Source organism: Equus caballus, chromosome 15 (genome assembly GCF_041296265.1).
Source record: "Equus caballus isolate H_3958 breed thoroughbred chromosome 15, TB-T2T, whole genome shotgun sequence".
Lineage (NCBI taxonomy): Eukaryota > Metazoa > Chordata > Mammalia > Perissodactyla > Equidae > Equus > Equus caballus.
Genome location: NC_091698.1, coordinates 106,743,957 through 106,760,711, shown reverse-complemented (window position 1 = coordinate 106,760,711; position 16,755 = coordinate 106,743,957). Strand labels below are relative to the sequence as shown.

General features: G+C 56.4%; 1 protein-coding gene and 1 long non-coding RNA gene across 5 annotated transcripts; both read right to left on the bottom strand.

Moving 5' to 3' along the window:
- Nucleotides 1-553: 553 nt before the first annotated feature.
- Nucleotides 554-7,605, bottom strand: TMEM18 (transmembrane protein 18). Of its 4 annotated transcripts, none has more exon segments than NM_001433586.1 (5): nucleotides 554-888; nucleotides 974-1,067; nucleotides 3,717-3,771; nucleotides 5,170-5,290; nucleotides 6,431-6,593. In NM_001433586.1, coding segments are annotated over 5 exon segments (423 nt in total). In that variant the 5' UTR covers nucleotides 6,488-6,593; the 3' UTR covers nucleotides 554-792.
- Nucleotides 7,606-15,169: 7,564 nt separating this feature from the next.
- LOC102147381 (uncharacterized) lies at nucleotides 15,170-16,523 on the bottom strand. Its single transcript, XR_288504.4, has 3 exons — nucleotides 16,376-16,523; nucleotides 16,140-16,298; nucleotides 15,170-15,274 (listed from the first exon to the last, which is right to left on the bottom strand). It is a non-coding gene; the product is annotated as an uncharacterized lncRNA (long non-coding RNA).
- Between the last annotated feature and the right edge of the window lie 232 nt (nucleotides 16,524-16,755).

The following is a 16,755-nucleotide window of genomic DNA, read 5'->3' as shown; positions in this document are numbered from 1 at the left end:
GTCCCAGGATGCCCGTAGATGCCTGCAACCGCGGACAGCACCAAACCCTAGATACATGTTGATTCCTTCGCCTACGACCTGTGATAGGGTTTAATTTACACGTTAGTGTAACATGACGATAAGCACTTGTAGTGATGGCGCTTCAGGGCCGTCATCGAGTACAACAAGGGTTCCTTGAACACAGCCCTGCAATACCATGGCAGCCGACCTGATGACCCAGACAGACAGCTACCGAGTGACCCTCCAGCAGATGGCCTCCACAGCGTAGAGCCGCTGGACAAAGGAGGACCCCGGCCCGGGCAGCACAGAGCAGGACGGCACGTGCATCACCCCACTTCCCCACTCAGAACAGCGGGGACCTAAAACCTACAGACTGTTTATTTCTGGAGTTTCCCATTTGAACTTTGGGGACCACGGCTGATGTCGGGTAACTGAAACCACAGAAAGTGAAACCATGGGCGAGCAGGAGCTCCTCTACTGGCTTTAAGGTTCTCAGAGTAACTGAAGGGCTTGTAATTAACACTAATTTCAGAAGCAATGTGAGCCCCACAGCAAATGAAGAAAGGCCCCGCACAGACTCTTTATTGACACAGTTCAGCTGGACAGGCACCAGGCGTCTCAAGGACAGGTGCAGGGTGAGGAACGCCCGGGGGACGCCAGTGCTTGTCTGAGAAACCAGCCTAGGCATGTTCCGTACGAGGACATCGCAGCAAAGAATCATCACCACCAACGGGCTCGGCTGCCGACAGGCCGCCTGCGATGCACACTGGGAACAGGACGGAGCAGCCGCGGTCACTCTGCTTTTCTCCTCCTCTTCCTCTCTCTCCTCTTCTCCTGTAAGTTCTTTAGGTCGGTCATCACACTCAAAGTCTTACGCACCCACAGAATCTGAAAACAACGTTTAGGATACATTAGATCTAGAAAACACACACATTGGAGAAAAGTAAAGCGTGCAAGCCTGTGACACACGTACCACGATGATCATGGCGTTCAACAGCAGCGGCGCCGAAAACACCAACGAAATGAACATCCCCCTTGAGTCGAAATACTGGTATTTTGAAAACAGCCTGTTGTAAGAAAAAAACTTACAATTACTTGGTGTGACAAGACGACGTTTTCAGTGATTCTCTACTCAACACACGGCTTTCGGAGAGCTCTCACATCAACCAAGGCAGAGCCACTCGCCCACCTCGGGGCCTTTATCATTTCTACCTTCCATCCAAACCGTGACACCGGCTGTGAAGAAAAGTCGATCCCACAGGGAACAGAGAAGCAGCCCCCAGCACAGGAAAGATGCCGGTGGAAGCAACTGTGACCAGTCGAAGGGTTCTGAGGCGAGGCGGACACTTGTGCAGGACGCTCCTCTGCTCCCAGTGAATTGGACACCAACCGTGACAGGCACCGACCCACAGCTCTTAAATGCTGCCCAGCAACAGCTTGACTGTTCCGCATCCGATGAACTCACAGCAGCGGCGGCACGCACCATCAGGCCTGCGGCAGGCGGTGGGGGTAGCACAGGCAGCTCGGGCACGCGCCCTGCTGGGTTCTCACAGTCGCCTGACTGAAGCGGGGCCTCGTCTCTCTTCACAGGAGAAGCGGCTGGGATCCGGGAAGGGCAGGCACTCAACTCACCCACACACAGGGCTGGGCCACCCTCAGGGGCCAGCACCGGACTCACACTGAGCAAGTCAGTGGTGTGTCACGACCCTCTGACTGAGAAACAGTCACTGAGCCCCTCCCGTGGACTGTCATGGGCACGGGGTCACAGCAGTGAGGAGAAGTCAAAACACTGCTCTGCGAGAACTGACACACAGAAGGTGGGCCCATATGATGAGGCGACAGTGAGACAAGTGTGCTATTGACAAACATCAGAGAGAGACGAGGCGGGGAGGGCCATGACACGCGTGCGGCCGGGGGAGGGCTGCTTGTCTCCAGCAGGAACCTGAGGGGCCAGCAGGCGCAGGGCCACATGCTGCAGTCGGACTCTGCCCTGGGCCGCCGCCCGGGCCAGGAGGGTGAGGGCGAGGCCTGGGGGGCAGGCGGTGGTGGCGGGAGGCTGTGCCGTTTCTTCCCAAGCAGCAGCCACGGGACCTGCTGAAGAATCTGCATGACGGGTGAGGCGCCGGCCTGAGAGCCGGATGGAGAAGCTGCCACCCCAGAGGGAGCAAGGCCCTGGGGATGGGTCTGAAGAGAGGGCAGCAGTCGGCGGGGATGGCGAACTTCATGACCATCAAGGGGCAAGCAGGTGGTGAGGCGGACAACGGGGCACCCTGACACCCGGAGACCAGGGGCACAAAGAGGAAGGCATGAGCAGGTGCGAGAGGAGCCCCCATGGGCAGTGAATTGTCCACCGTGTGCGGAGGAACAGCAGATGCCCCATCAGGGCCAGAAGCCGGGACAGCTGCCACGGCCCCAGCTGTGTGGAGAGCCTGAGGCAGGGGCAGGGCTGGGGGTCTTCCTAGGAGGATGATGCATGTTTCCAGCATGTTCTTCAGTTGATGGGGATGGCTTCAGCGGGAAACACCAAGGATGCCAGCGGGGGGCAGGGTGTGGAGCCACATCTCCAAGTGCAGAGCGGGGCAGGTGGGGCGGAGGGCAAGGACCGCATAGGGGATACGTGCGCCTGCCCTCCTCCTCCAGGTCTCAGGGGGCTGGAGGGCTTCCTTCAGCTGGGAGGGCACAGCAGCTGCACCACTGTGAGCAGGGGCCTTCCACCACCTTCTGGAAGGGCCAGCATACCAGGCTCCATGGCCGGGAAGTGACACCTTCAGCTTGTCACCCGAGAGCCCAGCAGTTCCTCTTCCTAATTTAAATTTGCTTTTAATTTTACATTCAGGAACGTGAAAAACCAATTTTAGCTCCCAGGCCACATAACCCAGTCAGTGGGCTGGGTGCGGCCTGTGGGCCGCTGTCTGCAGGTTCCCTGGCTGTGCACAGGGCTGGCACGGAGGGGCCTCGCTGAACACAGCTGTGCCTCATTCACACCGCGGTGCAGGTAGTTGACCCCGGCGGGTCTGACATGCTCCAGAGGATGCAGGGAGAGGCGGGGGAGGAGAGGACAAAGGCACACAGAGCACGGGGATGGCGAGGGTGGTGTGGGTCCAGATCCAGATCCAGATCCCAAGTGGGAGACACCAGCGGGAGCATCAGGGGAGAGGGAGTAAGGACCCAGGAAGCGCTGGTTCAGGGTGTCCTGACCAAGGGCACAAAGGCCTCTTGGGGCCAAGGCGGCAGGACGGAGGGTGGAGGGTGGAGCTGCCACCACAGGAGCCCCAGCCGAGCCCCACGGAGGAGGGAGGGTAGGCCGGAGCTCCCCAGGATCTGGGTGTGGGGTGCGCCGCCAGGAGCAATAGCAGGTGCCTCAGGGAGGGGCGCTGGGACACTCAGGCCTGGGGGCCAGCTGGCAGGGCCTCGCAGTGACTGCCTGCACTCTGACCGCTGGTGGGCCACATCCCTCTGGTGACACTCTCCTCACCCTGCAATGGAGGCCAGGCCCCAGTGGCCGAGCGCCATACCGCTCAGGCCAAGTGGACACACCTTCGGCCAGCCGCCCAGCAAGAGGGGCCGCCTTCCAGGCCTCAGCCCATCCTGCTCCTGGGCTCCCAGCCTGATGTCCCCATTCCTTCTCCAGGTCCGAGTCTGTCAGGACGTTGGGGTCACAGACCACTGCTGGGGCGGGTCCCGTCCCTGGTCCACACAGCAGGGAGCCAGCTTACCTCCAGTTCAGGGCAGCCACCTCATTGATGGACTCGGCGCAGCAGACGAGAGCGACTGCGAGAGAAGAAGTGCGTTAGAACGTGGCGCTGGCGCTGGTCACTGCAGTCACAGGCTGCACCAGGACGTTCCCTGCAAACAGCACACAGGAGGCGAGAGCCGAGGAGAAGCAGACGGAACGCGAGGCGAGGCCCCGAGGCTAAAACTGCGGACACCCGCTAACAGGAGGTGGGGCAGGAGGCCGTCTCAGAGCTGTCCACCCCCCGCCTTGCGGGCCGCACAACGGGCACCCACAGCAGGAACAGGGGCTGCGGCTGCCAGGACTTCAGCCTCCTGCCCCTCAGTGCCCTCGCCCCGTGCCTCATGCCAGCCAGGCATCACCCTCATCTCATCTTAGACATCCCACTCACTCTACGTGCAGCGTCATGACTTTACTGTTTCCGCGTAACCTTCTCAATCATTCCACACAGCAGCCCTGCTCCTTCTCTAAACCCCTGGCCCTCATCTTTAAAACTGGCCTGGGCAATGCACGAAGGCACTGTACGCCTCCTCCTGGTTTGCACTCTGCCTCCCAGAGCGGGCAGCGAGTGCCACGCCCATGGGGGAAACACCGCGTAAAGAGGGTCAGCATGCGCTAAACCCACTCTTCTCAGTGGAAGTGGCACTGAGACCCTCCCTCGCACACCAGCAGAGTCCTTTCAAATTCAGCTTCCAAGACTTATCTTTAAGCTGCCAAGAGTGAAAACTGCAAGTGCTCTGAAAGTCAAAGGTGAGATGGGATAGACATGGGACGTCTTCCAGAAATGTTTAGAGGATCTGGAGAGGATCACAGAGCACACACAGCACCCATCACACAGCCCCAGGCACGGAGCACTCACAGCACCCATCACACAGCACCCATCGCACAGCCCCAGGCACAGAGCACATACAGCACCCATTGCACAGCACCCATCGCACAGCCCCGGGCACGGAGAACACACACAGGGCACATCACACAGCCCCAGGCACAGACACACACAGTGCCCATCACACAACCCCGGGCACGGAGCACACACAGTGCCCATTGCACAGCCCTGGGCACAGACATATACAGTGCCCATCACACAACCCCGGGCATGGAGAACACACACAGCGCCCATTGCACAGCCCTGGGCAGAGAGCACACACAGTGCCCATTGCACAGCTCTAGGCACAGACATATACACTGCCCATCACACAGCCCCAGGCAAGGAGCACTCACAGCGCCCACTGCACACAGTCCCAAGCACGGAGCACACACGGCACCCATCACACAGCACCTGTTGCACAGCCCTGCACACACACACACACACACACACAGCGCTCATCGCACAGCTCTGGGCACAGACACACACAGGGCCCATCACACAGCCCCGAGCACGGAGCACACACAGCACTCATCACACAGTGCTGAGCCACAATGCCTCCTCTACTCACTCAGGCACAGGAAATGGCCAACCTGCAGCCTGTACCTCTTCGAGGAGAACCAGGTGAGCAGCAGGCAAAGCAGGTGGAAGCCGCCCAGCCCCAGGAGCCAGGGCTCCGTCCAGTCCGTCTGCTGCAGGACAGAGAAAAGCATCATCAACTCCCGCAGGGCCAGGCTTCATGTCCCCCAAGTCAGCGAGGTCAGGGCCCCTCACCACTGGGTGCTCCTGGGGCTGCTGAGCAAGGTGTCTAGAGAGCCCCCAGGCCTGGCAGAAATATGCACGGGGTGGAGGAGGGCGGTACCCAGGGATGAGGCAAACAGGAGCCCTGCTGGCAACCACACCAGGCCTTCAGCGGCATAACCAGTTCAATGCTCACACCCACAGGGCGGACGGAGCCGCCTGCACCCCTCTGCCTGCTGGACAGAACCGTGTGTTTCCTCTGGGGCAACCTAAGGGTCGCCGCCCCACGAGGTGAGAAGGAAGGTGAGGGACGTGTTAGGGACGCACTTGGTCCCTCCAGGAGTTATGAGGACTCCCATATCCAGCTTCTCAGCCCAGGACTCAAGGCCTGGAAATCTGAGCCATCCTGAGCAAGACCTGATCTTCTCCAACCTTTCTGCCGCGCGTCCAGCCTGCAAACAGCGCTGGCCTCTTGGCTCTCAACTTTACGGGGCACGTGTCTGCACCCCCGGCTCAGACCCTGCTATGTGCAGTCCCCCCAGTGCTCAGATTCCCCCCCTGCCATGCTCAGATCCCTCCATGCTCTGATCACCCCTCCAGACGCTGAGACCCCTCCATGCTCAGATTTCCCCCAGATGCCCGGAGCGGACCGGAGGGCGATAGGGACAGCAGGTCCCCCGCGCCCTGAACACTCAGCCCAGAACAGCCAGCCAGACAGCCCTGCAGCAGCACAGGGCCCCACTGCACAGGCCCCGCCCCTGCCCCGCCCCGCCCAGCCAAGCCACACCCCGCTCCGCAGGCCCCACCCCACTGCACAGGCCCCGCCCCTGCCCCGCCCCCGCCCAGCCACACCCCGCTCCGCAGGCCCCGCCCCACCGCACAGGCCCCCGTCCCCAGCGCCAAACCCCGCCCCATCCCGCAGGCCACGCCCCACCGCCAAACTCCGCCCCCGCGGCCTAAGCCCCGCCCACGGCCTAAGCCCCGCCCCCACGTCCCACCCGCTGCGGTCGGCGTCCATGGCGGGCGCTGGGAAGCCCGGGGCGGCGCTAACCGCTCGGGCCCGAGCAGGCAAACAAGGAGTGGCGAGTTACCGCGATGACGGCAGGAATGCTGACGGGGAAAGAGCTGACTGAGAAGGGGGACGGCATGTTCCTGGATAAGGCCTCCCTCACCACCGCCGCCAGACCGTCCCCGCCCCGCCTGGATACCGCTCCCGCGTCGCCTCTCGCGGGATCTCCACTCTTCGCGAGATCTACACTGTCGGATGGGGTGTACCCTGCCATCTCGCGATACCTCCAGTGCCTGGTGTCGCGTCCACGTCTCGCGGTATCCGCGGCGTTGAAATAAATATAAGTGAATTGGAAGTGGGCGCCGGGCTCGTTATCTCGTGGGCGGGGTGGGCATCTTCGGTCCTGCTGCCGCGGCAGCAAGGGACCGGCGTGGGGACAGTGGCCGCGCCCGTCGCCCGCACCTGGGGTGACAGCGCCCCACTTCCGGGGTCTGGGGGACAGAGGGGACCGTGGGCGGAGAGGGCCGGGCCCTCGGTGGGGGCCGTGTCCCGGAGGGCTGCCGTCCGCGTGCTGGCCGGGAGCCGGCTGTGCGGGGCCGCTCCGCGCTCGGCCCGCGGGGCTCGTGCGGCGCCCCTCGGGGTCCCAGGGACGGGGGACCCTGCAGGCCCCGGGCCAGACCGACGGCAGCACGGTCCCGGCGGGCCCGCGCCGCTCGGACACAGCCCCTGTCCCCGCGGGCCGGGCCGGGCGCGGAGGAAGGACCGACCCGGGGCCGCCTGCGGTCTCTCCGGATGCGGCCCGGCGCATCCGCCCGCCCTGGTGCTGCTCAGGTGTCCAGGCCTGGGGGCCGTGGCCTCTCCTCCCGCGGCCCCGCCTCCCGCGGTCACTCCGCCCGCGGATCCCTTTGCCCGCGGATCCCTCCTCTCGTGGATCCATCCTCCCGCGGTCACTCCTCCCGTGGCACCTCCTCCCGCGGCCCCGCCCCTCGTGTTCACTGCTCCCGTGTTTCCTTCTCCCGCGGCCCCACCTCCCGGGGCCCCACCTCCCGCGGTTCCCTCCTCCCGCGGATCCCTCCTCTCGCGGATCCATCCTCCCGCGGTCACTCCTCCCGTGGCACCTCCTCCCGCGGCCCCGCCCCTCGTGTTCACTGGTCCCGTGTTTCCTCCTCCCGCGGCCCCACCTCCCGGGGCCCCACCTCCCGCGGTTCCCTCCTCTCGCGGCCTCTCCCCAAGCGGATCCATCCTCCTACGGCCCCTCCTCCCTGAGATCACTCCTCCCGCGGCCCCTCCTCCCGCGGCCCATCCTCCCGTGAAATCGTGCTCCCGCGGCCCGCGCGGACCCGTTCGTCCCCTCCTCGAGCGACCCCTCTTCCAGCGGCTCCTCCTCCAGCGCCCCGCCCCCCCGCAGCCTCTCCTCCTACAGATCCCTCCCCCCGCAGCCCCTCCACCAGCAACCGCCCCTCCTGCGACCCCGCCTCCTGTGGCCCCTCCTCCTGTGCTCCGCCTCCCGTGGCCCCACCTCCCGCGGCCTCTCCTCTCGCGGCCCCTCCTCCCGCGGCTCCTCCTCCCGCGGCTCTTCCACCCGCGGCCCGCCCTCCTGTGGCTCCTCTTCCGACGCCCCTCCTCCCGCGGCCCCTCCTCCCGCGGCCCCTCCTCCCGCGGGTCCGATCCTGCCGAGGCCCCAGCAAGCGGTGTTTTAAATCGGGAATTACATACGTTATTACTTCCAAGGGTCCCTTCTCCCAAGATAGTAGCCAGAGCCTTCCTGGGACTGCAGGGTCCGGAGTGTCGGTTTCTGCCTGCATCTCCAGCCACGTGGGCCGTTTCCTCCTGCCCCGGTGGCCTTTCCTTCTTCTGCTGTTTTTCCGGCTCTGCTGTCCCCGGGCTGGTCTGTGTTCTCTGTGCTGAGCCGTCATCTCTGTTCACACGGCCGCCTGGCCTGTGCTACTGACAGGTGGGGTTCTGCCGCTCTCCTGTCGCCTGGGACGCGTGTGGGTTATGCTCTAGGTGAGCTGTCTAGTGTCCTCTGGGACTTTGTTCCTTGGGCTGTCCAGTGCCGGCCTTCCCGTCTGTGTCCTGTATCTTTGGTGTCTTCTGGTCACAGTCTCCGTATGTTACCCGCCGCCGGCTCCGTCTCTGCCGACTGGTTTGAGCCCTGTCTTTGCCACATGCTCCCTCCCAAATTTCCCTGTGTCTCCCAGCTTGCTCGTTCCCTCCATTTTCTCCACACCCGTTGGTTTCCAAAATTGCTCACGTTCTCTCCTGCAAACCTCCACAGCCCCGCCCCCGGTGACAGGGTCTGTGCATTCTGACAGCGCTGGTGTCCGGGCACCAAGGTGTGTCCAACACAGAGGCGTTCTTCATGTGTGGTGCTGAGCCCTGGACAGCGGCTGATCTGAGCCTTACCTGGAAAGTGTGCTCACATTTCAGACTCAGCTCAAAAGTGTAAAATGCATCAATGATTTTATTATATTGATTACATGTTGAAATGATAATATTTTGGACCAAATAAAATATAGTCTGATGTTAGTTTCACCTTTTCCTCTTCACTGTTTCAAAGCGGCCACTAGAAAATTGCCATGACATTTTGTCTTGAATTCTCTTTCTGTTGGACAGTACTGATATAGAATCTGTACCTTTTATTTGGAACTTTCAACCTGCCTGATAGGATCAGTTATAATTTGATTTGAATGAAGAAATATCAATTCTATAATTTCTAACATAGCTTCATAAATTATGATTATATAAATAATTCATATACAGTTGATTTTCAGGGCTATATTAATGGGTAAAAATATATTTTCTAACTGCAATGTATTACACAAAATCAAAACTGCTAATTAATAGTTTTCTTGCTGCACAATCAGCTTCCATTGTTGTATTATCAAGTCTCAGCAGGCAGGAAATTTACTCCAAATGGTTTATATGAAGAGACAGTAGTGACAAAACCACCCACATGGTGTGGGAAAGAAGATAGGCAGGAGACCAGCGACCACACAAGGAGCCAATGGCCCTGAGGCTGAGGGGACAGGGAGCCAGAGCTCATGAAGCTGGAGAGTGTCAGAGGGGACCAGGCAGGTGCTTCCAACTGGGAAGGGGGCTCTGTTGGAGAGGAGGTAGCATGAAAACAAGAGTGTGTGGAAGAGACAGCCCAGCTCCAGCCCTCCTGCCCTTTGGAGGCCTGCCTGGGTCTCCCCTTTACCTAGCCCACCCGCACCGCGAGACGCAGCCCTCTGCCGAGCCCACCCACAGTGAGAGACACAGTCCGCAGTATGAGCCTCCTTCACCCAGAGCCGTGCAGAGCCGGCCGGTCACTGTCCAGAGCACTGCCCCTACACAACCAGTCGCTGTCCTACTGGAGAAACTTGTTCACCAAATAGGCAGACATCCCGGTTGCCAGGCAGTGATGCTTCGGGGCAGTTTCCCTTCTGTTATGCCCCTGCCTGCAAACCTGAATTCCGTCACAGCCCACCATAAGTTCTCTTCAAACAAGGTTACAGGAATGAAGAGAATTAACGGTGGAACGCTAGGAAATGCACAGAGCTGTCACGCTCCCCCGTTCTGCAGCTGGATGCGGAGACTGATGGTCCTTGTCGTGACCTTCCCCCTTCCCTCCGTGTTCCATGTTCCCCTCGCCCCCTGGGGGCTCTGCCTAACTGAGTATCCAGTCTCCTGCGGTCCTGTCTGGTGGTCGCCAAGGTTTTCATGGACCTTCATTGTTGCACACCTGAGTCTAGGAGACCCATGTGTATGAGGCTCACCTTTTCCAGACATGGTCTTCCCACCCCTTATGGGACAGCAACCGGTTTTCCCTGGGAATAGGGGTCAGACCCCCCTCTAGGCTGTCGGCTCAGTCGGCATGAGGCACCCAGGATGGCCAGGAGGAACAATGACTCTGCCTTCACTGAGAGGCCCTGAGTGCAAGGCCCAGAGGCCATGCTCTCCCCTAAGGAATTAATGTTCCTGCCTGCTGGGGCCAAGACCCAGCAAGGGGAGACCCAGAATGGGGCCTGCTGCTTCTGGATGGGGACTGCATGGTGAGAGCATGGATCTATGGCCCAGCCCCTAACTAGTGCCTTCGCCTTACAAAGAGTTTCTTAGACACGAGGTCTTGTGGGACACCAAACAGTAAATAAGGCGTAACTCCAAGGATGACAGGCTGGCAGGAAAATCGAGGACAGGAAGGCACATTCGTATCCAGTGCAGATTATCCACTTGAGAACAAAGTCCCACCTCACCCATGTGGGGAGTGTCAACGCCTGCACCACCTCTGGTAACTGGGTGAAGTGTGGGGCCTGAGGGCTGTTGGTCCTCTGCGCCCTCGGGAACAGACCAAGAAAGACTGCCTAAGCCTGGGGGCGTCTGCTGGTGACCTGTGCACAGGGAACACCCTGAAGGGCTTCGACACTGGCCACCAATATCCTCACTCATGCTCAGTGCAAGGCCCAAGCGTGCACCTCTGTCTCCACAGCCGTTTCAATCTTCTTTGCAGTTCCTGACCGGCCAGCCACTCCTCAGCTCCTCCAAGGGTCCGTGTGGACCCCTCCCTGGGCTGACTTTTCTTGTACTCGATGGATACGCCCATGAGCCACCAGAAGTTCTGCTACGTGGCACCATTTCCCCCCACTACTGTCTCTCAGGGCCTTTTGGACGTGGGGCTGAAGTGAGCCCAGCAGCCGCTCCCGGCAAGGGTCTGTGCATCCCCAGAGCTGCCTGTGAACCAGAAAAGTCTGTCGCTGTGCCATCCAGGTCTTCCCACCGAACTTGGGAGCTCAGCCGCAGCCTGTGGGACACCAGACTTGTCCGCTGGGGTCCTGGGCTCTTGGTGGATTCTCTGTCCTGTGCTAACTCTGATTCTTGGTTTAACTTCTGGGCTCACAGTTTTGACCCTGACGGGGTTGAGGGCAGGCCGCCCTAAGATGTGCCACTCTGGTATGCAGACTATTTCGAGCTAAAGACAATAAAGGCTCGAAAGAGTCAGGAAGAGCATCCGACCTTCCCCGCCAAAGCCGCCTAAAAGACTTGAAGATAGAAGGCCTGTTCCGAGAAGGAGCTCATATCATGTGATAGCTATAGTGTGATGGAAAACAGGTGTGAGAAAAGGACACCAACAAACCCAGTTTTTGGGCCTAGCAAAACCTGTTTAACAAACATTTTCATTCCATCTCTATGTAAATTGTCTTCCTCACCTGTGAAGTCCCAGATCACTATGTCCTGCTTGTCTGTAGCTGAGGATACTTAAACAGGTGGACTCAGCCAGATGTCTGAGTTACTCAGTTTCTTCTGGGTTTCTCCCATGTACACATGCTATTAAATTTTGTTTGATTTTTCTCTTGCTAACCTGCCTCTTTGACTATTTGACCAGCCATAAGAAGCTTAAGGAAAAGTGGGGGGCGGAATTCTCCCACTTCCCTGACAACCCTGACGTGAAAATCAGTTGCCCTTTGTGTCTACAGTCAGTTTACAAGGAAGCATTCAAGAGCAATGCAGGTTTTAGTTTACTTTTCATGGAGAAATGAAAGAGGGTCTGCATTCCAGTAGCAGCACCACCACACTGTCGGGGCCTGAACGGTGGTGCAGTGAGCGCAGCCCGTGCCTCAGCTAGCTGGCCATTCCCTCCCTGCATGTCCACCGCCCCTTCCTGGTCTTGCTCCTCACTCCTCTTGCCTCCAGCTGTTCTCCTTTTTCTATTTTCCTCCTCTTTTTGCCTAAACATTGAGAAACAGCAGGCTCTTCCTTGGTCACGTGCCGAGTCACGTGCTAAGATGGTAAGGAACTAGAAACGGGAGGCAGGCCTCCCTCTCGCTCCGAGCACTCCTCACACACTGTCCCTACAGGGAGTCTGGGGCGTCAAGTGATTTCGAGGCACCAGTGCCAAGCGTCTGCGTCCCTCTTCTGTCTGTGTTACCCCACCCCGGTTATGTCACCCTCTTCTCCGCGATTCTACACCTGTGGCTTTCTCCCCGCTGTGACCACTGCTGTCCTTCCAATTCATTGTCCACCTAATTTTCAGTCTTGGGCTCCAGAAGGACACAGGGAGGCCCTGAGTGTGGGATCTGTGCTAGTGTGCTGAATACAGAGACTCTTTTCTATGACTCCATCCTCCTAGGAGGGAACCCAGGGCCTGCTGTTGGCAGCCTCGAGCTTTTCCAGTCCCAGAAGGGCCACGGGCAGTGCAGCCACCAGGCACCTGCCTTGAGGCTGGGCACCAGCAGGTGGCAGCACAGGTCCTGCTCAGGCCCGGCTGTGGCGACGACGACACTTTTTCCCATGATGTTCTTTGCAACAAAATGACGTCCCATATACTCACCATTGTTGAATTGGGAGGCTTAGTCTATGACATTTAATTTTAGGTGGAGAAAAATTTTTTTCTGAACATTATGAAATGGCCAAATCTGTTATTTTTGACTCTTTCATAGATTGCCGTTAGAAAATCGTAATCATTTTAAAATGTGCTTGTGAAAAATCCATGATTGTGGATAATAAAAGCTTTACAGATAAAATCCACCAAATTTAACATCTCATCTTCGCTTCATATTTTCAATAATGTTCCTCCCCTCTCCCCCTGCCCAGTGCTCACAAAGGAGTTTGTAACTACATGGGTTACGATGCACGTCGCATACTGCTGGTCTCTGTCTTCTTGATCTGAGCCGGAGCCGCTCCAGGGCGTTGACCATGTCTCATCTGTCTGTTATTTTATATGTCTATGTACTGTCTGTGAAAATGTTTGTGACGTGAATGAATGTATGAATCTGTAACGACAGCTCATTTAGTAATTAGTGATGAAGATCTTCTGGAATTTTGCTTTGTGTACAGCCCCTAGGACTGCACATAATCAGATACAGTTTCTGTAAAACTTCTTTATGCTAATAGACAAAGACCTTCATGCAAAAGACTGGGGAGTCAAGGAGACACAGTTAGTTACTGTCTTCTTTTGGGAACGTTGAATCAATAAAGATACATTGTTAGTTGGAGAGATTTCTGTGTTTTTGCTTTATTCCTAAGCCAACAGGTGCTAGAAAATGGCAGAGTTTTCCAAAACATGTTTGCAAGGCCAAAACCTGTGCACCCACCACTGTATTGGGGGTGAAAGGATTATGTTCCTCCAGCCCCATGGGATTTCTACAGAATCTCTTAAAACCTTGTCTTGGCTGCTAATGATCACACAGTGCATGTGGGCTTTCATTTGGGATTTTGTTCACTCTTCTATTGATTGTGCTCTGTTGACTTCAAATAGATAAAATCCCTGGAGATGGTTGGGAAACATGCCGCCCTGACGTGGGGTGTAGGTATTTGCTGCGTTTCCACACAGGTCAGCAGTAGGAAGCTGAAGCCAGATGACCGAGTCTGTGGAGGGCCCGGCCCTGGGGATGGGCTCAAGCTCGGCGTGCCCTGGCTTGTCTGCCTGATCCCCCTTGGTTCCCAAACCCTGCCACGGGCTTCAGGAGTGGACTCCCAGGTGCATGAAAACGTGAGGCATGACCTGGAACAGCGTCTGGCACGTGGTGGACTCCAAGGAATCCTTGGTCCAGAACGTTCATCCCTGCTGTTTGCTAACAGGGCCCTAGGCCAGACTCGGGACCCCCGTCAGTGCCGAGGAGATGGTGGCGAGGAGACAGGGAGGGGGTGGCTAACACCCAGTGCAGGAGGCTTCCCAGGAGGGACATGTTCTGAGCTGGGCCTTGAAGAATGAGGGGAAATTCTTCAGGTACATTGGGGTAGGAGGAGCAAGTTGCGTGTGCCCCCACAGCTGAGGACAAAAGTCACTAATAAATCTACGGAGCTGTGAGTTCCTACCACAGGGTGAAATGAGAGGTGTCACCTGGGGATGTCAGGAGATAAGAATACTACCCACGTCATGGCCTTGTGTTCTGGGAAGAGTGTCCTGGACCCAGTGGCATACAGATGACATTTACAGTCTTACAGGGACTTTCTGGCATTAAGAGCCTGTCTACCACACCTGGGGTCAGGGGCCTGGAGAGAGCAAACATCAGACTTGTGAAACTGTCTGGTATTAAGGAAATCGATGCTCTTGCCGACAGGTTGTAGCGATGTGACTCAAATTCACCAGCACCTCGGTTCCCGTGGAGGACACCTCACTGCACATCTGCTCTGGCTCCCCGTCAAGTGTTAGAAACAAATCGTGAAAACTACCCAGTCCACTGGGAACACAACCAAAAGGCATGTTTAGTGTGTAAATTCTGCCCTGTTCACATGACCGGGGACCAGGCAGCAGCGAAATAAGGGAGCCCGAGCTCCAAGCTTCAACACCGGTGAGCGTGCAGTTGCACCCTTGGGAAGACGAGGTTGCAGACGGCCGTGGGTGCGCAGAGCTCACAGCGTGGACTCGGCCGCCTGTCAACCGCTCACGCATGAGTACGAACACCGTGAGAGTGGGAGGGAAAGCACAAGGACACTAAACACTAGGGTGGGGTCGTCATAGCCTCTGGGGGGAAGAACGGCTGTGAAATTGGGGTGGAGGGATGTGGACCTTTAGATAGATATACTGGCGATTTTTGTTTCTGAGTTGAGTGAATGGCCACATTGACATTAATTGTATTTTCTCTTTTTGTACGTCTCAAATAAGTTCAAATGGTTTTGGTAGGGCGATGGTAATTTCATGTCACAGTCCTTTGCTTTCCTTATAAGAGTACCGAAAGCTTCTAATCGCAAATGTCTTTACAGGATACTGTCATCCAGCCCTGCTGCCAAAGACAAGTGTCCAAATGTGTTTGTGTGAAGGCAGAAAGTCCGTGTAGATCCTTGAGGCAAGGTGTGCATTTGCACGCAGATCGCAGTGCTCTACTGTCAGGATATTTAATCATTTCCACAAAATAATTTTAATAAAACAACCACAACAAACTGGGCACGGCACATCTTATCAGGCGTCCTGGAAGCAATACGAAATTTCGAGGAAGAATTTTCCCTACAAATAACGAATATGTGGTGTGTTACAACACAGTTTGTTTAAAGCCCCCTTTTCAACAGCAGCTTGCGCTTCTCTTTTAACTCCTTGAGGCGTTCCCTAATTGCCAACCTCCAACTTCCTTCAAGTTGTTTAAGGAGTGTGGATGCTAACAAGACTCCTTAGGAATCCTTCTTATGGCCACAGCATCGTGAGTGCTGAAGAAAATGTGTTCTCAATTAATGAGCTGATTTGTGTTTGGCGCTTAAAATTGGCAAAGTCAGTTGTTTATTAAAACAGAATGTGTACCTTAAGTTATTTTTGTTGTGAAATGTTGGATAAATCTATTACTTATTTTCTGTGTTGTGGGGGGACTGGAGCTAATTTTCCCTTGAACTTAGGAGAGGTTCATTTCTCTGGATTGCTGTGTTCGAAGCACTGGGTTTAGTTCCCAGCTATGATTTGACTTTGCATGTTTTTTATTTTGGCGTTAATGTTATAAGAGTCACTGAAATGAACGGCTGCATTGAGTGTAAACAACTCTGCAGTCCTATGGGAGAATTTCGTCTTTCGTTTTTGGCTGACGAGGGTGGTTTGCAGAGAAGTCCTGTTCGCCCTTCCCCCCACCCAGTGCGTTAGTGGCAGGACTTGCTGACCCCAGGGACGGTGGGGCTTGCACACACGTTGAGGCCCTTCCCCTCCCGCCCTGCAGCCCCAGCAGACTGCGCTGGTTGCACAGTGTCCTTTCCTCGTGATGTGAACTTAATTTTAGAATGCCAATGATTTTTCAAACAGCCTCTACTGATGATAAGCGCATCTGTGATGGCTAATTTTATGTGTCAGCTTGACTGGCCAAGGGTTGCCCGGAGAGCTGGTAAAGCCTTACTTGTGGGTGCATCCGTGCGGTGCTCCTGGAAGAGGTCAGCATCAGCCAGGACGGAGTGAAGAACTTGGTCTCTTCTCTTCTCCTCCATATGTAGGATCGGACGGGGAGAAAATGCAGCTCAATGAAAGGATGAATTCAGTCTTAATATGATACGGTGACCTGTTGTTTAAGGAACATTCTCTAAGTTTTTTTCCTTCCAGAAATACTTCTAAATTTTAGGGAGTTTCTCACCTGACCTGCACTGTGATTATTCCAATCACGTGTCAGACAGATACAGAGAAAACGAGGTTTGTCTGTGTTCGCACAACGAGTCATTTGGACCTAAGAAACTGACACAAAGACAGGCAAACTGCGCCCTGAGCTAGTGTCTTAGGTCCTATTTTCTCATCAACCTATTGAATCCTAAGTTCCCCTGTTACCAGGGTCACCTGGAATCCATCCATCAGTGGGATGGCTGAGATTTTAAAGAGACCCTATTGTGGACTGCTTCAACCTTTTGTGAGAAAATAAAAGTTTAGTAAGTTCAAAGCATTTACATTTACCCACGCATTTCCATGTAGATGAGAATGTCAAGTACTAATGCCCAGGGCACTATTTTTTTCCTCTGGTATTTGTT